Here is a 25,142-nt window from a genome sequence, read left to right as displayed (position 1 = left end):
ACATTTTCGAACATGACTTAGGAGGCCATCTTCTAAGAATTGCCTCTTTGCAAAGTCACAAACAGTGCAGCTCCCTTGGGTTGGTAGCCAGTGAGGCCCAGTGATTTGTAAGAGCTACAAGCACATGTGGAGACTTCGTAAAGCTGTCTAAGAGGTAATCATTTACTCTGGATTGTAGGTTTTGTTTTTGCTGTGCTCTCTGCAGGACAAATTAGTTTTGGGCAACTGTTTGTGTTTAATGCTCTTTTCCCCAATGTCTGTTAAGTGCTGGACTTTGTTCCTGCCTCTCCACTTAAAAGTACCCTAGAGCTATCCTTACACCCATTTTCCCCCTCTGTAGCCCTGCCTAGAGCTTTGCTCCTCGATCATGTGGCCATCGCTCCAGAGTCTGTTCTTTAATGTTCTTGGATCTACTAGAATAACATTTCCTCTTCCCATCTCACCAAGTAGTTATCTCGTGATTCCTTTACTGGGGTTTGGAGTTTGTGTTTCGGATATTGGTTTTGGGTTCCCACCCTGGCTGTTGAATTCCCCCAGGGTGTACTTCAACGCCATATTTACTGCAGAGCTGCCTTTGTTCGGAATTGTGAAGAAAGTGGAAGTGGTTTTAAAATTGTCTCAAAGTCTACCAACTGTTATTGTACTTTACTCAGTGGTGGCCTTGTGCAATTTAAAAAACGTGGGGGATATCTTTATGACTTCAATGGTCCTTTTTTATTTCTTTTTCATATGGTCAACCTGTTTCAGCTATTGTCATGTGCCTATCGGGGTCAATATGGCTTTCATCGGGACCAAATTATGTGATGCTCATGCACAGTAAAGCACGCGCTGCAAGCTTGTGATTCCAAACTTACAAATGATGAATCGATCCTTTTTTGTATTTTTTGTCCTTATTTTGCATCAAAAAGGTGGAAGAAGCTCGATATATGGAAGCAGCAAACATTTGCCTTACACCTCTCACAGGAAAAAAGAGAAGGGAAGCCCCAGCAATGTTTCTCCTCAGGCGGGCTTGTGTGTCTCATTATCAATCTCATTTGAAATCTTGAAGTTCTTTGTGTGGGCCCTCATTGTTGACTCCTGTTCAAAGTTATTGCACTGATTTTTTAATCATTGGACCTTTTCCTTTCCACACCTCCAGGTATTTACCTTACTATGTTTTGCAGAGAATTTTGCCAGTGTTCCCGTATATCCCCTGATTTTGTCTTCTTAGTTGGGGGACCTATACAATCTAGGGTATTCATATTCTGGACTGATATGAACCATCCCCCTACTGCTGGAGGGTGGGAAGCACCCACTTCAAGCAGATCTCCCTTTGTGCCAAAAATATCAGTACAAAGAGTAGGGACATTAGTATCTTAAGTAATTACAAAGATTGGCCACCACCGTTTATCACCCCAAATATCACAAGTGCCAGGATTACCTTACATTCTTGGCATACTACCTCTGTGAGCACCTTACCAACTTCTTGCCAGAAGATCTCAATCAGAGGGCACTGCCTGAAATGTGGACTTCATCTGCCTTTTCATCACCGCACTTGGGGCACTTCTTCACCTTATGTCCTCCCAGCTTTGACAACCTCTTTGGTGTCCAGTAAGCCCTATGCACCATGAACAAATGATTTTTCCTGAGAGGAGCGGATTTCGTGGTTGACCAAAGAGAAGACATCAATACTTGCCACAGGATTTCCACATCCAGTGTCAGCAGTCCCTCTTCCAGATCTCTGCTGGCAAAGTGAAGGGTTCTCCCTCTGCGTCCACTAACATCCAGTACCACTTGGCTACTTCCTTTCCCTGAGATAATCTTCTTTGTAGTTTTTCCTACCAGCCTCAATTACCTTTCACGTCTTTCCTAAGTCCCTGTAACCAGCTTGCCAGTTGATAATACTTAAATTTCAACAGTTTGTCCTCCATGATTTCCAATAAAGCCTCCCAGGAGATCAATAAATTATCCTCCATAATTTGTCCCCATTTGTGTACTACTGCTTCAATTAGAGGTATTGCCAGCTTGTCTAGAAGGCATATTGTGGCCCCAGGAGAGTTCCATATTGGCATGGAGCCACTGTAAGAAGGTATCCCTCGAGTCTGTCTGACCTGGTATCATAATTTACATGCAACCTCCAATGTCTTTAGCCTAACCTGTTTGAAGTACTTAGGGTGGCCAAATTTAAAAAGGAAGTAGTCCCCCTTCATGAGCAAGTCTTTCATCATAGCTTTAAAACATGGAGCATGACCAGAGCTGTCCAAAAGGAGAGATCTGATGTTCTTAAGTTGAAACGCTGGCAGTACAGGTGGAAGTCTGGGCTTGCAATGCCTCTGTTCTCTTTCTTTCTACATAGCTTCCTCTACACTATTCTCACCTCTGTAGCGGACCATATGAAACTGCTCAGCTCCCCCTGTAGTTTCCTAAAACCCTCCAGCTTGAATTCTTGAGGTAGTGTGTTGAATGTAAATTTGAATTTCGGGTGTATGGACATTTTTTATAGTTTGGATCTTCCTAGGAAGGAGAGCGGAAGGCCTCCCCTGGCCTTAAGTAACCTTTTGGTTTCTATTGCTGCTTTATTTAAATTTATCTAGATCTTGCACCACCTGGATTCCTAAATATCTAATGTCCTGTTTTACCAATGGACTGTTGAGGTGAGTGTTCCACTCCATGATTTCAGTTTTTTGCTGGTTAATTAAATAACAAGAGACTTTCCCGAAATCTTCCAAGGTGCCCAAGATCGCTGCAAGTGATCTTTCCAAATTACTACTATGCACTATTAAATTGCTGATGTATAAGGCAATTTCTTGTCTCCAAACCATTACACTCAAAGGGGATGATGTTTGAGCTGCCCTGTTTCTATCTACCAATGGCTCGATGTACAGATTGAAGAGCAAAGGTGACAGTGGACAGCCCTGTTGTGTGTATAGTCCAATATTTAACTGCTGAGTGAGATTACAGCTATCCAGGATCCTAGCAGTTGGATTATTAAATAGTGATTCCACCGCTCTGCAAAAGGCCTCTCCCAAGTCATGTTGTTTAATCACCCAGTGCAGAAAAAGGCCAACTGACCCTATCAAATACTTTATCAGCATCAAAGGTGAGAACCGTCAATGGAATTTTATTTTTAGCAGCCATGTCTATTGCCTCACTCAGATCATGTGTGAAGTCGTCATGGAGCTGCCTCCCTTTAAAAAGCCCTTCTGATCTTCATAAATGAAAGCTCCACAAATCTTCTCCAAATGCTAAGTATAGATTTTGAAATAACTGTTCAATAAGGATACCAGCCTTTACAACTCGCAGAACTTTGGGTCTTTTTTTGGTTTTAAAATTATATTGATAATGGCCTCATCCCAAGACTGTGGAAGATCTTGTCCCTTTGCAAATGGTGCATTCAATATTTCAGTTAAACAGGGAACATGCTCTTCTTTCAAAGCCATATATAGCTCATTTGGGAGGTCATCAGGGCCTACTGCCTTCCCTCTCTTCAATTTTCTAATTGCCTTGGATACTTCTTCATTACTATTCTCAGGGCACAGTTCTTCCTTTGAAATTACTTGTATAGTTAGAGTAGTTATCTTGCTTAGGTAGCCCCAAATGTACTCCTCTTTTTCTTTTAAGTTTAAGTTTATTGAAAAACTGGTTATAACATAAGAAAAATTTACTTACAATACAATATAGCATAATAAAATGACAATTTTAGCAAACTAATTTTAAGAGAAAGGGAATAGCAGAAGAAAAAGGGGAGGGAAACCGGGAGGGGAAAAAGGAAACAAGGGAAGGAGAAAGGTCAAAATTAGAAACAAGACCTGAGTTTAACTTTATAAGCATATAAAAGAAAGATCTTAAAATATAAAGAGTATTAATAATTTAAACAATACAGCGAAAGGAGTAATTATAAGCACATATTATGATTAAAATACAAATCCAACGGGAATTTCAAGGAGGTTTCTGAACTTCATCGGAAGTGTTAGCTGGAGTTGATTTGTTAGATGCAACTAGTGTGAGATAAGAGGATAATGGGAGCCAGAAAGGATCCCTTTTAATGGAAAGAGAGACAGGAGTAACATAACTAGTGTCTAGTCGGTGATGAAAACAAACAGCATTCCACCATGCTTTGAAGGTGACATTATCTGCCTGTTTCCAGTTGGAAGTTATCAAGTGGAAGGCTATTGCTAATAATAAATCAACTAGCTTAGAGTTAGGAGATGTCGCCGATCAGGAAGTGGATAGAGACCCTAAGAAAATGTTAGTAAGTGAAAAAGGAATCTGAGTACAAAAGATTTTGTTAATTTGAGACCAAATTAGTTGCCAGAAGCGAGAAATGGAGGGACAGTTAAAAAGCATATGTTTTAAATCAGCTAGTAAGCAAGGACAGGACCAACAAACAGAAGAAGAATCTGTAGAGATAGAGGCTAACTTTGCAGGGGTAAATAAAATACGTTTTTGTTTCTAGATAAAGTACAGGGTTTGAGAAGTGTTAGCAGCTCTGGACATCTTGTGAATCTTTAGACAAAGTTTATCCCAAAGGGGAATAGGCCAATTTTCATCCAAATCTTTCTCCCAAGCCAATTCAGCCTTCCTCTTGCTCCTAAAAGAGGAGAAACATAAGCATTTATATAAAGAAGAGGCCGTTGCTGAGGATGAGAGTAAAGGAAAGATAGTTGAACATTTGGAAGGATGAGAAGAAAGAGACGGTAGAGAATGAAGATATTGAGAAAGAGCGGAACACAATAAAGCATATTTCGCTTTACAGGAGGATGGTAAAGAAAATTTTGATTGTAAATCTAAAAAAGAGATAGGAATGCCAATAATCAATAATTGGGAAATCCAGAGCAATCCTTTAAGTCTCCACGTCTTCCAATAAAAGGTGTGGTTGTCAATTCGTAGTAAATTACTATTCCAAATAGGCTGTTGATCTAGTGAGGACGAAGAAGGATAAGAAGAAAGAAGAAGAGGAGCAAGGATTTTATGTGTATGAGAGATGACTGGAGAACGAAAAAGAGAGATGTTGTTCGTGAAGGCAAGAGATTCCTTGAATTCAAAAGGAGATAGAAAATGTTTTTCTATATTCAACCAAATAGGACGATAAATCAGTTGGTTATCCGAGAGCCAGCGAGAGGATTGTTTTAAAGAGAAAGCATGATGATATGATTTAAAGTCAGGAAATTTAAGGCCTCCCGAAGATTTATCTGCTTTTAGCGCCGATAGAGCAATTCGTGAAGGTTTATTTTTCCAAAGAAATTTGGTTAAAAGAGAGTCAATTTTCTTAAAATAAGATACAGGAATGTGAACCGGAATCATAGAAAGGAGATAAAGAATCAAAGGAGCGGGCATCATCTTGATGGAATCTAGTCGACCCCACCAAGAAAGAAAAAGTGGATGCCAGCGGTCAATAGAATCAGATAAAGTTTTAATCATACTGTCAAAGTTTATTTTTAATGTTTCAGAAATGTTAGAAGAAAACCACAAACCTAGATACTTAATCTTAGAGATCTGCCATGAAAATCCTGTTTGTATGAAATCTTGTTTAAGACAAAAAACATTTAAAGGTAATACTTCGCATTTGTCTGAATTAAGACGATACCAAGATAATTGAGAGAAAGTGTCGACTTGAGATAAAAAGGAAGGAATAGAGGTAGACGGATTGGAACAATATAAAAGGATATCGTCAGCATAAACGGATAATTTGACATGAGAGATAGCAAGCTGAAAGCCAGTGATTTTTCCATCTAATCTAATTTTGGTTAGAAAGGGCTCTAAAGCTATTATAACCAAAAGAGGGGAGAGAGGGCAACCTTGACGCACTCCTCTAGAGAGTGGAAAGTAATCAGAAATCTTGCCATTCACAAAAATAGATGCCCTAGGACCTGAGTATAAAATAGAGATAAGAGAAATTAATTTAGGAGGAAATCCTATCCACTTTAATGCCTGAAACATAAAGTCCCAACTTATTCTGTCAAACGCCTTTTCTGCGTCCAATGCTATAGCAGCAATGGGATAACCAACAGAGGAAGCCTTGCTGAGGATGTTAAAAAATACTCTGGCGTTGTCAGAAGATAAACGACCTTTTACAAAACCTGATTGTTCCGGGCCAATAAGAATGGGTAAAACAGGATCTATGCGAAGCGCAAGGATTTTAGCAAAAATCTTATAGTCCAAATTAACTAAAGAAATTGGCCTATAATTTTTACAGAGAGAAGGATCTTTATTCTCTTTAGGAATTAAACATATCATGGCTTCCTGAAAGGTTCCAGACGAAGACTTGCTAGAAATAAAGGCATTATAAAGCGATAAAAGGTGCAGGAGTAAAAGATTTGCAAAGTGAGCGTAAAATTCGATGGTAAATCCATCAGGGCCTGGAGCTTTCCCTCTTTTCAATATCGTAATAGTGCGAGTGATTTCAGATAAAGTGATATCTGCTTCTAAAGAAGAAAAGTCGATATCATGAGGTGAAGGAGGCTCAATGGATTGAAAATAAGTAGAGAGATCAGTCTGACTTTGTTGATGTTCAGGGGTATATAATTTTTTATAAAACGAAACAAATTCATTCAAAATATCATTATCTTTAAAGAAAGATAAACCCACATCATTCCGTATAGATTCTATTTTGGTTCGTTCACGTCTAATTTTCAAGTAATTTGCTAACAATTTCCCCATCCTATTTTGGCCTCCATAGTATCGAGCGCTGCTTTTTAAAAGATAAGAGGATGTGGCTTCCGTGGATAATTTGTTAAAAGTAAATTTTGCTTCAATGAGGTTTTTTAATGCGGATTCGGAATTCGAGTGATAATAAGTATATTCAAGTTTTTTTATGTTATCAAGTAATTGGGAATTTTTATGTTCAAAAGCTTTTTTCTTCTGCAAAACAAAATTAATAATAAAACCTCTAGCGGCAGCTTTAAAAGAATCCCAAATCATTACCTGAGAAGAGTCCAAGGTAGAATTAAAAGAAAAAAATTCAGAAGCAAAAGAGGTGAATTGGCTTGTGAAATTAGGATCTGATAATAATACGTTATTAAAACACCATCTTCCTGTAGGAGGGGTGGGAGGAAGTAAGTCAAAGTCAACTAGAGCTGGAGCATGATCTGATATTAAAATAGAGCCAATTTCCGAGTGGGAAACTTGTTGAGTCAAAGATTTACTAAAGAAAAGATAGTCTATACGAGATTGTGAGTGATGTGGAGGAGAGTAGGAGCTATATTCGCGAATATCAGGATTGCAAAGCCTCCATATATCAACTAAGGATTTATGATGGATGGAGGAAGTAAACTGTGAGTGCATCTTTGTTTTGGAAAATTTAACAGAGGAGTGTCTGTCTAATATGGGATCAAAAACTTGATTACAATCCCCGCCCAAAATAAAATAATCCTCATCAAACAAAAGAAGTTTGTCAGAGACCTGTGTCCAGAAGGCATTATCGACATGTACAGGTGCATATACATTAAACAATGTTAAAGGTATTTGTTTTATAAGAAGTTTAACAATTACCCAAGGACCTTCTAAATCAGTCTCTTGTTGTACAACAGTAATCTGGTATTTCTTGTAACATAAGATGGAAACTCCATTTTTCTTTCCTAAAGCCGGGGAAGTATAGACATTACCTACCCAGCCACGTTTCAATTTAGAAGCCTCGCTGACAGATAAATGTGCTTCTTGAATTAATGCAATCTCAGCGTTCAATCTGGCTAAATGCGTTATTACCCGTTGTCTTTTAATAGGGTTCTTTACTCCCTTCACATTCCAAGTTACAACTCTAAAAATAAACCATCAAATAGAACATGAACAGTTGATGTAAACACAAAAGAAAAGTTAAAAAATTCATTACAGAAGAGATTGGAAGTAATGAAAATAGGATTTAGAAAGAAACTCAGAAGAAGATAGAAGAAGAAAAAATTGAGTATAAGGAGATTGAAGTAAAGTGTATCCAAGTAAGATGAGAAAAAAAGAGAATGGATAAAAATGATGAAAACTAATTGAGAGAGAGGAGAACACAAAACAAACAAAACAATACAAATTCAACACTTGACCATAAAAAAAAGTGTCAAAAAGACATACGACAAAAAACAATCAGACTGGGAAGGCAGCACACCAGACCGAGGACTCCATCAGGACTCAGCAAGAGAAGAAAGGAGAAAGACTCCAGGTATACGTAACAAGAATATACATCAAAGGAGCACAAAATTGCATCTAAAGGGAAACAAAAAAAAAAGGAAGGAGTCATTAACCACATCACTCACAATATAGTAAATACAACAGGTAGGATGGAGTAACAAATTTCATGACATAAAAGACGCGCATATTCACAAAATAAATTATGCTTGAGGGATGTCCATAGAATCCTCTCTACAAGAGTTCAGAAATTGCTGAAGCATCGCCGGATCCTCATAAGTTGTTGCTTTATTGTTATAAGTCACTTTAAAGAGGCAAGGGTGGAATAAGCCATAGCGGGCATTCAAGGAGCGAAGAGCAGGCCTCATATCCAGGAACTTCTTCTGACGATCAGCAGTAACTTTGGCATAATCTTGTGCAAAGAAGAGGTTCGAGCCATTCCAAGTAATCTTCCCTTTTTGTTTGGCAGCTTGGAGAACCTTCAGTAGATCTGTATACTCTAGAAAGTACAAGATAACTCCTCTAAGTTTTGATGAAGGAGAAGCGGCATTGGGAGAGCGAGAGCTTGGACCTAAACGATGAGCTTGTTGAATGTTTAAAATGAGAGAACTTGGAAGACCAAGAAGTGTGGGTAAAAAAGATTGAAAAAAAGATATAGAATTTGATCCCTCAAGGCCTTCCGCAAGTCCGTAAATGCGTAGGTCATTACGCCTATTAAGATTTTCTAAATTTTCGACCTGTTGCTTAAGAATTTGAATTTCCCTATTTAGACCCGGAACTTGCTCAGTAACTATTTGAACTGATGTCATTTTTCTCTCCAGATCCTCAACTTTTTGCTCAGTGTGCGACCAGTTATCCTCTAAGTTTTGAAGTCGAGAATTTGTTTCTGCCATATAGGGTTTGAGCGAACAAATTTCCTCAAATAGAAGTTCCATAGAAATAGAAAAGGGAGTATTAGTAGGAGATGGAGGATTTGTCTTCACTCGTTTTCCTGGCGTAGAAGTAGAAGTAGAGGATATTTTAGGAGAATGTTTTGAGTTTGGGCGAGAAGTATGAGGAGAGGAAGTTTTAGCGGCAGAAGAGTCATTTGTTGTTTCCTCCATACTATCTTGTAATACACTGAAAGGATTAATATCCTCCAAGGGTGCTGTGTTTACATTAATGTGCTGAGGAGTATTACGAGTATGACGTGATGTCAAAAAAATTGAGAGATGAGGAAAATTAGTAAAACAAGGTCCAAAAAATTAAAATGGCTGTGAAATGCTGAATTATAATTCTTGTAAGTAGAGGTCAAAGCTTCAAAGAGAGAGACACCGTCTCAAACTGTCCTATATTAGAAGGCATGAAATAGCTGATAAACACAGAATCAGAACTGAAAACAGAAAGCCAATTCTTTCATCGTCGCGCTCTGTAAATGTAAAAAGCCTAGAAATAATCTTCCTTCAGTTAAAACAATAACTCATAAAACGTAATGGTATCACCAATTGTCAGCATTTGAAAGGTATGGGTTATTTATCTTGCAGCATGTTTGCAGAGGTTGGCAATGCATCTGTGAGGTAATATCATCACACAAAATGGCGGTTGCTCCTACAGCTGTGAGATAGGTTAGTTCCTCGAGGAAACGAAAAATTCCTATCACCTCAGTCACCCATATGAAAGATCCTGCCTTAGATGCCGCATGAGAGAAGCAGCGCTCCTCTCAAGGATTAAAACATGAGGTAAACGAGCAGAAGAGGGCACAGGGAACGAGGAAACTGCAAAATGGCGGTCACGCTCAGTGCGCGAATCGCGGGCATTGAAATTCGAGAAACAGCAGCCTGCTCCGCTCACCTCGCCCGCCTACAGCGTCAGTTCCAACTGTACCAGTATTCCGCTGTGTTAAGAACGCATTTTCGGAGGCCGGGTGAGTGTGTGAATCACCTGGAGGCTCCCGTTTCCGCTACGCTCCGACGGAGCTCCCCGGGATGGCGGCCATCCTCACCGGCGCCTAGCCACGCCCCCCTAAATGTACTCCTCTGTCACTACTAGATCATCAATATACAGAGTTTGAAAAAAGTGAAAGAAGGTTTGTTCCATCTCTGAGTCCTCTGCACATAATTTACAAATTACTGGATCTGAATGACCTTGATATTGTTACTAGAAAATTCTATTTTAGTTTTCTAGGCCAGTAGTTTACCACACCCCTCCTCATACTCGTAATAGGACACTTTAGGAGCATCCCATTTTTTCAAAGTTATTTTCTCTAGAAAATTAGTTAAGTTAAACATGGCACTCTGCATTATTTCATTAATCAGAGCTGATCTTACTGATTATGGGTGTTCTCTACCTCTTTTGAAAGCTTCAGTATTGTGGAGCCTAGCTTACTTATCTTATCTTTTGTCTACCTATCCTATGCAGCATCCAAACTGATTCGCCTAGCACTTATAAAGGCTTTGTATATATCCCAGACAATGTGCAGGGGGGACAAAGATTTATTTAGCTGAAAGAATTAATTTGTTTCTTTTTTCAGTTCGTCAATAATTTGTGTTTCTAAAAAGAGAGCTCGATTTACAGTCCATCTCCTGAGGTCTGGTGTTTGGTGTGATCTAAGTTCTAGACTAACAGCGGAATGGTCGGCTAAGTGTTCATCTGCGTGCTTCACTTTTATTAAAAAAAATCTTATTCTAATGTTCACGAGGAAGAAGTTGAGTGTGGAATGGTGTCCTTATCATTTATTATGAAGGGTAAACCTATGTCCTTTACTTCTCTTCACCTGCCAAATATCAACAAGGCCTAAATCCTCCATAGTTAGTTTTTATTAGGGCACTCATTTTAGGCGAGGTTGCTGTTTTCCTAGTAGTGGATTTGTCTAGGATGAAGTCTATTAGTACATTAAAATCTCCTCCTCACATTATAGGGAATTTGACCTTCATTAGCTGATTTTATAATGCTTGGAGGGGACGTATTTATGTGTTTGGCCCACAATACCCAGCAAAGGTGAACCGATTACCATACTTCTTTGAATTTACTATAACTTATCTTCCTCCTGTTTCCACAAAACATTATCCAAAGGTGGCTCTGATGTATTTTTTTAAAAAGGACAACCACTCCCTTAATACAACATGACTGGTATGTTCATTTATAATGCTGAATCGCCTATTGAGACTGTATCTGTTATGCAGCCTTTCTATAACAACATGGTGGCTCCCAGGGGGGTGGACCCTATTGTCACACTTTCGTCCAAGAGTCTCACCCTCTCACATACCTCTGTTGTCTCCTCTCAGGCCCCAAATCCTCAAAGACGATGTTGTATAGAAAGGCTGCACAACAGATACAGTTGTAAGAGGCGATTCATCATATGTAAGTTTGGAATCACAAACTTGCAGCACGTGCCTTAGGGTGCATGCTCATCACGTAATTTGGTCCTGATGTAAGCCATATTATCCCCGATGGGCACATGAATGATGGCTGGAACATGTTGACCATTTGCAAAAGGGATAAAAAAGGACTATTGAAATCCTAAAGATAGCTCTCACGTTTTTACATTTGCCCAAGGCCACCATTAAATAAAGTACTAACAGGTGGTAGACCTTACAACAATTTCAAAGCCACTTGTGCTTTCTTCCCTGTTCAGAAAAAAAACAGCTCTGCATTAAATCTGGCATCAAAGCACACCAACTAGGTTGGTGAGTGAGGGTTCTTTTCATACAACCTGAGGGTCAATTTTCTATAGGGAATAGAAGACTTAAAAACCATGACAGTTAAACTGGTAGTGAGTTTGTTGTTAGTGTTTTTGGAGGAAGATAGTGCAGGGAAGATGGACGAGCTTTCTCTACTCTCTCTCTCTAACTTAGTTTTTAGGGAATTTGGAAGCTGCATCTTTCTGTTTGTGTTTATGCTGTTCTAGATGGACTCATCTGGGTTGCTCCTGTGCAACTTTCAAGTCATTCTTTTAATGCCTAAAACCATGTAACCTATGGCCAGATGTATGAATAGATAGGTCTTAAATAGCAGTTGCAAACTACGCACTGATGTTTTGTGACTTGTCTCTTATATTGCAATACAACTTATGTACTACTAGGTTGTGTCGCAAAATCCCCACTCACGCGGGGTCGTGGAATGAAATTCCTAATGAAAATTATTTCGGCAGGTCCCTATTTGCGACCACCTGCAACTGGTTTCAAACACTGTGATGGATGGTAGCCTGCAAGGAATAGCTAACCACTATTCCTTGTTTTTGCATTTCAAAATGGAAGACTTTTACTTTTAAAGCTGCTAATACTTTTTAAAGGAATGACTACAGCGTTAAAAAAAAAATTCCCACTTGTGAAAACGTCGGTGATGCAGGCATTAATCCCATGGAGGTCGCCATCACAATCCTGTAAGGGGAAGGGATCCCCAGGTGACTCGTTCCAGTTTGTGAATCAGTTATCATGTCTTTGAGTTGTTGGTTACTAGCCAGTGGTTTGTGACAGCAATTGCAGTTGCAAAGGATTGACACATACCATACCTTTTTGCAATTAGGAGAAAAATACCTTTTTACACCCATACAGTTACATCAGTTCTTTTCAGAACCGACTCTGGAGTACCTAAATACTAGTCATTCCACCTCTCCAAATCAATGCCTACCCCATCCCTCTGTTGGACCTCATCAACTCCTTCGTCCTATTATGCTTTATATACACCAACACTCAGATCGTCCAAAAGCTGGTAAAATCTAAGGAGCTAGCCATCATCGGACTTAACCACTTCCTTCAAGTCTTGAGTGAAGTGCTCTGAGGAATTTCCTTAAAATTAACGTTTCTAAAACAGAGATCATCGCGTGCTGAGATGAAAGCGCTACCAGTCTATGAGAATCTCACCAAAGGAAGTCAATGTTAAACCCAGTGACTTTGACACAAGTGAGACACATGGGATATGATCATGTACTCCATCGTATTCAGTGCTCTCCAAGTGAACCAAGTGATTAGAAGCACTTTTTATAAAAAGTGAATTCTCTGATGAATCTTCCCTTATCTAGGTTTCCCTCAGATGCTCCAAACCACCATCTTCCTCTAATGAATATGTAAATGGACTCTAACTAGAGGCCCCACTCTTGCTGCTCTGACGACTGCAGGAAACCAAAAGACACTTTCATATAATGAACCATATCTCACCTGCCCTCTAAGTGTTTCACTGGACAGCCATTCACAAATGCTCTGCCTCCAAGGCTGTATCCATCACACATAGAAAACTGTAGAGTAAGAGTCCATCAATCATCAAGTAAAGCTGCAAAGTTATTCAGAAAAGAAATTCCTTCACTCCACAAAAGCCTGTTGGCATCATCCTACCATACAAGGTGAAACACAAAGTCGGCATCTCTTTCTCCATACAAAAAGAAGCAAAACTATTGAAAGGTCTTTCCACTAAAACAAGAAACAACAAAGTGTATAAAAAATTCAGAAAGGAAGTAAAATCTTTGCTCTTTCTAACCTAATGATGAAAGATAACATAACTAGCAAGCCAAAGGCATGGATGGCAGATCAAACAATCAATCTGGATTTGTAAAGCACTATAAATCACCTGTGAGGATCTCAAAAATCTGGATTTGCTGCATGATTCGTGTTGATCTGTTCATTCAAAGAGCCAGGTCTTGAGTTCTTTCCTGAATTGCTGTAGTGGTCCTGAGGTGCTGGGAAAGGTTGTTCCAAGCTTTGGATGCGAGCTGTGAGAAGTAGCGCCCTCCGTTGTTGCTTCGGTGGATCCAGGAGGTGTCGGCGAGGAAGAGGGAGATGGCTCGCTGGTGCCTGGTTGGTTGGTGGAAGGTCAGGCATTTGTTGATGTAAGGTGGTCCTTCGTTATGCAGGGCTTTGTATGCATGGGTCAACATCTTGAACAGGCATCTCTTGTGGATTGGGAGCCAGTGTAGCTTCTTGAGGTGGGGTGTGATGTGGTTACATCTGGGGAGGTCGAGGATGAGTTTGGCCCCTGAGTTCTATATTGTCTGTAGTCTCTTTGGGAAGCGTGTAGTGATTCCTACGTAGAGTGTTGTTCCATGCAGAGGTGTTGTTCCCAATGATGAGGACTTCTGTCTTGTCCATGTCGAGATTGAGACAGCTGTGCTTCATCTGGTTGGCAACGTTCATCATGCATCTGTCGAAATTAGCCCTGGTGGTGGAGGGGTCTTCTGACAGTGAGGTGATGAGCTGGGTGTTGTCAGCGTAGGAGATTGTGTTTAGTCTGTATGATCTGGCAGTGCTGGTCAGGGGGGTCATGTACGTGTTGAAGAGGGTGGGGCTGAGGAACAAGCCATTGGTATGCTGCAGATGATCTTCTTGTGTTCCGAGGTGAACGGTGGGAGATGGATTTGTTGGGTTCTTCCAGTGAGGTATGAGGGGATCCAATTGATGGTGTCTCCCTGGATTCTGATGTGGTGGAGTCTGTTCATCAAGATGTGATGGGAGATGGTGTTGAAGGCATCTGACAGGTCCAGGAGGATGAGGGCTGCTGTTTTGCTGCCATCCAGGAGGGCCCTGATGTCATGGGTGTCTGTGATCAGGGCTGTCTTGGTGCAGTGGTTGGCTTGGAATCTGAGTTGAGAGGGGTCCATGAGGTTGTTGCATTCCAGGTGCTTGGTGAGTTGGTGGTTGATTGCCTTCTAGAGAGCTTTAGCTTGAAAGATGAGCAGGGAGATGGGCTGGTAATTCTACAGTTCTGCTGGGTCAGTGGAAGGCTTCTATAGGAGGGGCCTCACTTCAGCGAGTTTTCAGTCCTCATGGAAGTAGGCCGCGGTGATGGAGGTGTTCAGGACTTTTCTCTTGAGCTCATTGTCAATCATCTTGCTCCTGAGTTGAAAGACATAGTGGGTGTAGGGGTCTGTGGGTGCTCCCCAGTGCATGAAGTTCACGATGGAAACTGTGGCTTGAGTTGTGAGCACGTCCCAATGGGTGAGCAGGTGTTCAGGGTTTGTGCTCATAGGTGTGAGCAGGCTGAAGCTGTCGGCGGTCAAGGGTTGGGGTTTGAAATGTTAGTAGATGACTTCGATCCTATTGTGGAAAAAGTCCGCTAGGGTGTCACACAGTTCTTAGGAGGGGGTGATTTCATTCTCTGCAGCTGTGGGGTTGGAGAACTCATTCATGATGGTGAAGAGCTTCTTGCTGCGGTTTGTGCTAGCTTCTATGCTGTCTTTTCTTTGATTCTTTCAGTAGGTGGTGGTACTGCTTGAGTGCTGTCTTGAAGGTGGTGTGGTCTCCGGTCTCTTTGCTGGTGCGCCACTTCCTTTCTAGTTGCGTTTGGTGGAGTTCAGGTCCAAAGGGAACCAGCTGGGTCTTCTGGCAGATCCTTCGGATTTGGCTGATTGGGTGGGGGTGATTGCGTTGGCGCATTCTGTGATCCACTAGGAGAAGTTCTTCGCAGCCTGATCAGGATTGGACGTTGTGCCTGGGAGGTGGGAGTTGAGAGTGGTGTTTCACTGGTCTTCTGATATCTTTTTCCACTTTTTGCACGTGGAGCTGGGGGTAAGGTGACAGTGTTGGTAGGTCCAGAGATGGTGAAGTGGATGCTGAAATGGTTGGTCCAGGTGAGTTGGGAGACATGCCCTTACCTGACTTTGTCGTTGGAAATTAAAATGGTGTTGAGCGTGTGCCCTGTGATGTGGACCAGGACCATACCCGAACAAAATTGAAGCAAATCACCCTAAAGTTGGCAAGTATAACTACATGAGATGTAGTCTCTCACTGTCTTTAGCTCCACTTAGGTACGCTCAGAAGCACATCCCAGTGACCAGTGCTTAATTTGAGCCATTGGTTTCTGGTGCTCGCCACGGGCACTTAATTGTCAGCACTGGCACTTGGGAATACCTGCCACAAGTTGGTTCTGTCTAGGTAATTTAGAGATGACCACAACAACATTTATTTAATAATTCTATAGTCATTAAAAATGACTATTACCTGCCGCTTAATCCATTCTCATAGCTTTGGGGGCCTGAAATAGTCCGAATTGTCACACTTGTAGGACTGGGATGGTTAGTAGTTGTGTTGTTACTAATGGGTGAGCAATAACAAATTCATTGTTTTTGGTATTATAAGGTTGCTGTAATTTGGAGGTTGCAAATGTTTTACACCTCAGTTTTATCTACCAGTCGTTTGTTTGAAACTATTGTTGTTGTGTGACTCTGTGTACCAATATTATGTATGATCTTCTTGTTCCAGGTGCATTCATACCCTGTGGATACAGAGGATACATATTTGGTATGCAAGGTTGTATTGATTCCAATCCTCATTGATATACTTTGATATACTTCGATTTAGAATTTTCTTCCTCTCATTTTTTTTTGTACATATTACACATTGAATACATGTGCAGTTGCAAAATAACAAGTAGGTCCTGATAAAAGCCATGGACTAACAGTCCCAAGGGGTGGAACATTTCGACCATATAAATAGGCAGTGATGTATGATACTGCTTTTATGCACTGTTTTTAACTAGGATTACTACAGACATCCTAATAAAATATTTCTTTGGTGTAAATCCTTTTTATTTTCACTTACACTTTTGAACTGCACTTAATATTCCCACTTAACACCCTTTGAAGGACCACATCTATAGGGTCCGTGTATACCTGATATTTTTTTCTTGGTCTCTTCTTTAGACCCCTTTATGACATAATCCACGGTTTACCCCTCTATGATCAAGAGGGTAAGCGGATGGAAGGATGGTAGCCCAGATGATATGTTTGATCACAGTAACGTGTGTAATGGGAATCCAACCACTCATAAGGGCCTTTTTCTACTCTGCAACTCTGTCTTTGTAGATATCGGTTCATGACTACTATGGTCACACTCCTTGTAGACTGGTAGAGATTAAGTAGACCCCTGGATTTTTCTGGTTAGTTCATATGTTGAGGTTGGGGACTGAACCCGAGGCAGGTCTTTAATTCCCTAAGACCCCATTTTTCTTCGTCTGTTATTATTGTTACTTTCATTGGCACCATAGCAGGGCAATGAATTGTGGAAGCAGCAGTGGCCTCCTGATGAGGGCCCTAGCAATTATTTTTTTACAAATGAAGCACTGCGAGCGACTGGACACGAGCAACCAATTGCATATATGCAAGACTCTAAAACAGTTCCCACATAGGCCTCTCTGCCTCCACAGACCTTTTTTTCATCCATACACTAGCGCCATATAAGAGTAGGCATCCTTACTGTCAATCCATTAGTTTCACTACACACCAGGGTGAAAAGAAAATACATAATATGCATGTGTTTGATATATTTCCCCTTGCATTTGTGCTGCTGCACTGAGTACAGTGATGAGAAGAAGGAACAATGGTTGGATTTTGAGGAAATGCTTCTATAACAGAATTTGTGATTCCAAATTATGGGTCTGAGTTACAAATCCACCATGGCATATACAGCATTTACTTGTAGGGTAGCCATGGAGGACACATTAATCTTGGTCATCTTCAGGGAAGATACTCCTTGGCTTTTTTCACTTTTTTGCAATTTTGCTAAACTAATATAGAACACCTTTTTTCCACTGCTTCCCTACAGGACGGTTTGTTTTCTTTAGAATTTTTGATTTCCATAAAATGTACGTTATTTCTGTATACTTAAATTTGTATCTTTTTAATTAACTTGGTTTAAATCAGTGCTTTCCAAACTTTTTAGAACAAAGGCAACAAACATTTGTGACTCACCGAGCTTTAATGGACATGAGTCAGGCGATTTTGGGTAGTAACTAAAGCATTGTGTTGTAGTGAAATATCATTTATAGCCAGAACATTTTCTATTGAAATGATCATTCAATTTGCACAGATATACAGTTTTACTGATAAGACTATACTGCATACAAATGACAATTTGTTGAAATCAGGTTTCAGTGAATATTTATTACTTGTGCATTACTATGGAAAGTGTCTTGATTTGTTCTGGATCTGTTGAAAGTTTTGTTTTCATTACACTTCAGAATTACAAATAAAAGTGCTTTAGAGAAGACTTAATTTTTTTTTTTTTTTTTCTCTTTCTCCCCCTCCCAGGAATGCACTTGCACTTTGTTCGGCAATTGTTTTTAAAAAACATTGGAAGTGGTGATTCGCTTTTTATTCTGATTATTAGGAGTATTATGATGTCGAATTCTTTTGACTAGAATATTTTGTAGTCTACCTTGTCTCGCACTTGCACTTTAAATGGCTTAAAGTATTGTATTTTTGCTATTTTTGCACTTGGTATATCGCACTTTTGTCTAAAGTGATCTACTATTTAGATGGCTTTCCTTCAGGAATGTATTTAGCACTCTATAGAAATTTCTAAATGTATGCTTATATATTGATCATTAGTTGTCAATATTAGTGTTATTATTAATGCTCAGCACTTGCACTTTAGTGGTGTTTTACATATATGTACTCTTGCTGCTATACAGTATTATTGAGTTATTATTAATGCTCAGCACTTGCACTTTAGTGATGTTTTACATATATGTACTCTTGTTGCTATATACTAAGCATATCGTATTTCTTATTAAATGTTTTTCTCTTATTGTACTTTACACTTCCAAGCCATACTATTTATGCAACGAACGTTAATTGTACTCTGTAATGTCTTGTTTTATTTACCTCTTGCTCCGTTCAATAAACATTTTTTTAAAAAAAAGTGCTTTAGTTTTGCTTTTCTAACTGATGAATGTGTCCCGTTCATTTACAGGTATGCACATTTTGTTGTGTTTTATGAAAAAATGACACCCTACAGCCTTTCTGTTAAAACTTCATGTACCCCAGCAAGATTGTCACATAATTCACTTAACTCTTCTTTCTCTGATAAGGAAGAGTTTTTAAACACCACTCTCCATGCTAAAAACAACAAAAAAAACAAGTGACGGCATAGACTGACAGTTGACCTCTGCCTTTGAAGCAGCAAATGTAACAAGATAAATACGGAATTTAAAAGCATCTTTATGTAATGGTTGGGCTTTCACGACCCAACAAAAATCGAATCGCGACAGACCCACAGTTTGGGAAATACTGGTTCAGACCTTCTAAGTTATTTATTTCACCATTTAGTGTTGTTTGGGATATTTATACCCACATAATGCACTGATTTTCTCCAAAGAAGTCATGCTGCTTGAGGCATGGTTCAAGAATGAGTAGGATTTCCTAGCCATAAACAGTTTTAACTTTGCCTGTCAGATAGTTTGTGGCCCAATGGCTGTCAAATGTAGCTTATGATCAAGATTGTGGCTTCACTGCCCAAAGCTTAACAGTTCAACTCTCCACAGTTTACATTTTTATCTCAAAATGTGGTAATCTTTTCTCTTTATGTGGTACCAGTCATTTGCGTATGTTTACTTGGCAATGGAGACCACTTGTAAACCCTAAAGGCTGCTGCAGATGCATCTTGGACATGTGGGTCATGGATTCCACTGAGGCGCTTGAATCTAGTAGTCCCTGCTGCCTGCTCTGGGGCATTGTACTTTATGCCCTGCTTATTTACAGCCAAGGGACTGACCTACTTTCAATGGTCGCCCAGGAGCAGAAGGCACTGGCTTGGTTGACATCATTCCTGAGTAACAGAAGACAATCAGTAACACTCGGCAACTATACTTCAACTGAGAAGCAGCTGCGCTCAGGTGTGCCTCAGGGCTCAATTTTGAGCCCCACACTTTTTAACATATATATGGTGCCCCTGCTAGATCTAGTCTCATCTTTTGACATTGAGACTGTGTCTTACGCTGATGATACACAGCTCATCCTTACCCTGGATAAAGAATCCACAGCAGCTGAAGAAAATTTCCAACAATGTCTCTCGGCTGTCTTCGAATGGAGGAAGACCAACCACCTTAAATGTAACAGCCAAAAGACGGAGATTCTGCTGCTGGGAAAATATAATATCTTTTCACCCAAAATGTGGTGGCCAACCGACGCAGCCCAACCCCCCAATACTGTGGACACTGCAAACAATCTAAGAGCACAATTTCATACCTCTCTCTCTTTTCATCAGCAGGCCCTGTCGATAGCAGGAACCTGTTTTCATTGGATAAAAACTCTGAAAAAATTATTTGACCTCCTGCCAGCCATAGCTCGCAAGTCCGTGGCAGTGGCTATGATCTTATAACGACTAGATTATTGTAACAGTCTCTATGCGGTTATAAAGAAGAGTACTCTAAAAAAGCTGCAGACTGTACAAAATGCAGCAGCCCGAATGGTACTGAATTTACTAAAGGGGTCCTCTGCCTCCGAGGCTCTTCAAATCCTCCACTGGCTACCCATGCACAAGAGAATTCTCTTTAAAATCCTTATGATAACCTTCAGAGCTGTAAAACAAAGTGGTCCTAAATACCTTAGGACCAGATTAAAAGCCTATGTACCTGCTCGTAACTTGAGATCCTCGAAGGAAAATCCGTTTGACGTCCAGAGGAGGAAAATCTATGGCTGTACAAGGGACAAAAGCCTGGAATTATTTACCTACCCAATTGAGACTTACACAGACGGAGTCCATCTTTAAGAAAACATTGAAAACATGGATCTTCACAGTTCCAGACAGTCTAGCCTTATCTTTCATCTGACAACGGCGACATTAGAGACCACACTCCCTTGACACCGGGTCTCAGTCCCAAGATGCTCCATTGGAGTGATAACCAGCGCTTTATGAATGTCCTCACTCATTCATTCATTCTAACGTGGTCAAAATAAGGAGTAGTTACATGTGGGTTACAGGGCTATTCTATTGTATGGAAATATGTGGGTTATAGGGCAATTCTATTCTCAGCACTTTCTCTTGCCTCTAGGAATCCCTTTCCAGCAAGAAAAGTTGATGTGTTGTCTTGCATAAACTGGAGAGAGCAGAACTATAACATATCTACAAAGGAATGATGCAGTTCTAGCGTGTTTATGTACGGACGCACTTTGTGCAGCCTAGTGCCAACTCAGGTGCCCTTGCGCCATAGTGCAAAGTGTCTGGATAGTTTTTGTGCAGGAGGGGGCCATTCCTTCACAAAAACAATCCTTTAAAGCTATTTCCTCTTTGTGTGTACAGCAGAATGAAGCAAACATTCAAAGAGGGAAAACAAGGAGAAACAAAGATGGTTCTCCTTGTTACGTCAGGCTCAGGTAGGTGCAGGATTTTGGTGTAAATCCATGTCTACAAGTCATTGTAGGTATGGAATTGTATCTAAATCCATGGGTGGAGCACCCATGCATCACCCATGGCACACCTTCCTGATGAAAGTAACACGTGACATCACATGTCACTGCGTTACATTACTTTTTATTGCAAACGAACGCACAACGGGATTTGCATTGGTTTGTAAATCTCAAACAGGACTTTGCACTGGGTCTTAAAAAAGCAGTGCAAACCCAGCGTGAAACCTTTGTAAACTTGGATCTTGTGCGGGAGGTCAAATGCAATTTATCGCTGTGCAGTAGGACTTGAAATAGTAAGTAAACTGATGCAATTGTTTGCATAACATTGCGTCACGCAAGTGCCCATGTAAAACCAGAGGGGGGCGAAAATTAAATAAAAACATAATTTTCCCTCTGCACCGTCCCTCCAAATCCCCCCACCAGGCCCCAATGCCCCACCACTGTTACCTGCACGGACCGCGGCTGACAGATAGACACACTTGCATCCCAGCCACTAGGGCCATCACAGGCACAAAAAGCATCGGCTGCTCTAGCTGGTCAGGCAGAGTGAAACACTGGACATGAAAGAATGAAAAACCGAGAGGAGCTGGAGCGGCTGATTGCCCGGCGTCAATGAGCTCCTGATGAAAAATGATCTCATTTGCCGTCAGTGCGGACATCAGTCCCTGTCCCCGTTCGACAGTTCATTCTGCAATAGAAATATTGACCTCGGCCTGCAGTTACTCTCCCCTGATTATGCTTTCGACAGTTCCTGTAATGCAGAGATAGCGGAAGACAGAAAATGACTGCAAGTGAGAGAGAAAAGCCAGAAAGCCCTCAATAAAGAAAGCCTTCCATGGCCTCCAGGGCAAAGCTATCATTAGTGCAAATGGTGCAGTGGTACCGGGGCCCATGGTAGGTGAGGGCGTCCTTCGCCCCAGTTGTGGCAGTCTTTTAATATGCAATGCCTGGGACAGGTTGCTCATATTCTTTGTTTACAAGTGGTCCTATAGCGCCCTTGTTTCATCACTGCATGCATGGAGAATTTATCAGAGCTTTGACTGTAGGCTCAGAGCGAACGTTAGTGGATGGAACGTGGGTCAAAAAGGACACCACTAGATAAGTGACTGTGTCCTGAGAAATTTCAGGACAATGACCCCAAATTATGCAAAACTGCATACATGGTGTGAAATGGGGTTTACTAGTATCCTGTCTGAAGTTTTCACATGAACTCGTGGAAAAACAGTGCGTGACTCATGCCAAGAGATTGCTTTGAGCAGAAAATGTCTCATTTTCTGCTTTTTTCTATGATTGCCCGTGTCTCTCACAAATACAAAAATGAGGAAAAAATGCATAATGCGAAATTTTGGGATTTTGCAATTTCACTTATTGCAAAATGTGAAAAGGTCATGAATTTCACAAGTTTAATTTCAATTTTCACTGAGTACTAAGGCAAGGGGGAATCCTAGAGGAGTATCATTGAGAAATTGAAGGCACATTTAATTTTTATATCTCTTGGACACTTGGAAACATCACATACATAAAGGTGCAACGTGTGGCCATCCACCTTAGGCATAAATAAGTGCTGCAAACAAATCTGTTTCAGTTTATCTGCCACATAATCTTAGGCAATAGGACCACTCTAATCTTGTACACTTCTGCAGGTCCCAGCAAGCTACAAACTATTACCTTTTTTTGACATCTCACAGTGACAATTATATATGTGATAATTTTAACAGAGGCCAATCTAGATCGCTCCACCAGGCCTCCCCCCAACCTATGCCTGCTCAGGACCGAGTGTAGTAACCAACTAAGTGAACTTTGATCATATGAAATATAATAAAGTGACCTGCATAGCTGTTTAAAGCTACCAACTTGAGGGTGTGGCCAACCATCATCGCCGACCGGACGTAACTCCGACCGGCTCTGCTCCAGGCCCGTCAAATGTGACTGTTTTGAGGCACTTGGCAGCTTGCTAGCGGGCCACCCGGATCGCCTGGGGACACGGACAAGAGGAGACCCCCTACGTGGCATGTTTAGTTCCCCGGAGGATGCGAGCGACATCCTAAAGACTTTCAGCCGCGAGGCTCGCATCAAAATGGCGGCCGGCAGCGGGACGGGGCAGTGCAGCATCTTCAGTGGCACTCGTCAGGACTAATGGGCAGGGAACAGGCTCGTGGCTGCGGATTACCGGGGACCCTCTCAGCACCCCCTTTCAAAAACCAGGTGAAATGGTCCCGCCACCCGCGAAGCACAGACAGATGCCTCAGCAATCCGGAAGAAAGGAGCGAGACCCTTGCGGGGTCCCCCAGGTAAGGAGAGGGGGTCCACGTTCGGCGGGGTTGAGCACTGGGAAGAGCCGCCTGCAACCAGCTGAACGAGAGGGCACTGGTGGGCCCTCCTAAAGCCAGAAATCTTAGTTGCAGAGCCCCGAGAACATGGTGCCTGACCTTAACATGGCATCGGTCAGGCACCATTTCCACTGAAAACAGCCTCGAGATGGGGCCGCCGGCCGGGGATCCATAATACTCCCATTAAGTACCTTATTGGCACGCATTAACTCCACGCCTGGGAGAGATCCAGAGCCGGCAAAGCCCAGACAACAAGATCTCTGTGCTCCCTGTGCATTAAGTAGAGAGGTCACTGGAGTAAGCCTCCAAGTCAGGATCATGGTGCACCCTCGGTGATGTCCCACAAAGCCCACAGTCATTTCTGCAATTGGAGGGGCCCGGGCTGACGTCACGCCCTGGTCCCTATGCCACCAAATATCGCACAGTCCGCAAAAGTCTCCAGCTTCTTCACCTCAGCAATCACGGGGGCAGACAAAGAGGGCACAGCTCAGCCAGTGGTAACATGGCACTCAGAAGGGAAGACCTGGTGACCTCGGTGAGAGAGTTTAAGAAGGAGCTCCAAGATGACATCAAGGCTGATATGGGGGCCTCGTTCGATGCATTCAAAGTTGAGATGGGAGGAAGGCTGGTGGCCCTTCAAGGGGATGTAGGTTCGATCGGGGCGCAAACCCTAGATCTTGAGGCAAAATGCCAGGAGCTAGAGGAGCGAATACAGCCGTTAGAAGCCCACTCTGGGGACCTGCGGAATCAACTGAAGGCCACGATTCTTAAGTGCGAAGATCTCGAGAATCGCTCCAGGCAACATAACACTCAAGTGAGAGTCCTGGAAGAAGGATGCGCGGGCCCAGATCTGGAAGCATTTATGATGGGACTCTTTGCGACGGTGCTGGTAGAAAAGTGGACCAGAGATCTATTTGGAGAGGGTTTACAGAGTGGGTCCGCGGTTACCAGGAGACTCCAGAAAACCTAGAGATGTGCTGGCTAAATTCAGTTCCTTCAAGACTAAAGAAATGATTTTTCAGAAAGCATGGACCGTAGATAAAGTCCAGTTCCAAAATGTGTCCTGCTCATTGTTCCAAGATGTGGCCCAGGCTACACCGGCCCGTTGCCAGCAGTTCCGGCCTGTCACTGAAGCTTTAAGAGAGTGCAAATTGTAATATCGTTGGACCTATCCCTTTGGCCTGGCTTTCTCGTTTGGACAATAAGAACTATCACTGTACGGAACTGGAGGAAGCAGCATCCATCCTGCGGATAGAGGTATCTACACCAAAGTCGATAACGGGAGCAGGGGACGCTGGAACGGCTTCTCGACTGGAGAAACATGGAAGGGGTCCCTGGTTAAAGCAGAAGAGAGACAGCAAGAGTGCAGTGCGTTGGGTTGACGCAGGCAAACTCTGGCCGATTGGACAACAGTATGATCTGCCCGATTAGTTCTCTGAGAATCGATGGAGGCAGGAGCCTTATAGGGGCCTGTCCCCTTCTATGGCAGTTGCTGACCATCTTGGATGTTATGTTGGGGTTGGGGGGTTTGAAACTAAGAGGGAAGAAGTGGTGATTATTAGATGAAGCGATCGATGGTTTATACTGCAGTCTTGCCAGGTATCTGTTATATGGGCCGCGGAGGCGGA

The 25,142-nt window shown here is 41.7% G+C and overlaps 1 protein-coding gene across 1 annotated transcript in view; it reads right to left on the bottom strand.

Moving 5' to 3' along the window:
* The window catches only part of LOC146785455 (calcium-activated potassium channel subunit alpha-1-like), a 1,319,298-nt gene that overhangs the window by 595,274 nt on the left and 698,882 nt on the right, over window positions 1–25,142 (bottom strand). The window contains exon 21 of the mRNA XM_085633050.1: window positions 1,220–1,249. Within this exon, the coding sequence (XP_085489176.1) occupies window positions 1,220–1,249 (30 nt within the window). The remainder of the gene's footprint in view (window positions 1–1,219; window positions 1,250–25,142) is intronic.

This window comes from Triturus cristatus, chromosome 11 (assembly GCF_964204655.1).
Source record: "Triturus cristatus chromosome 11, aTriCri1.1, whole genome shotgun sequence".
NCBI classification, from domain to species: Eukaryota; Metazoa; Chordata; class Amphibia; order Caudata; family Salamandridae; genus Triturus; species Triturus cristatus.
Note: the sequence above shows the minus strand (reverse complement) of the source record. Positions and strands in the feature narration are given on the sequence as shown.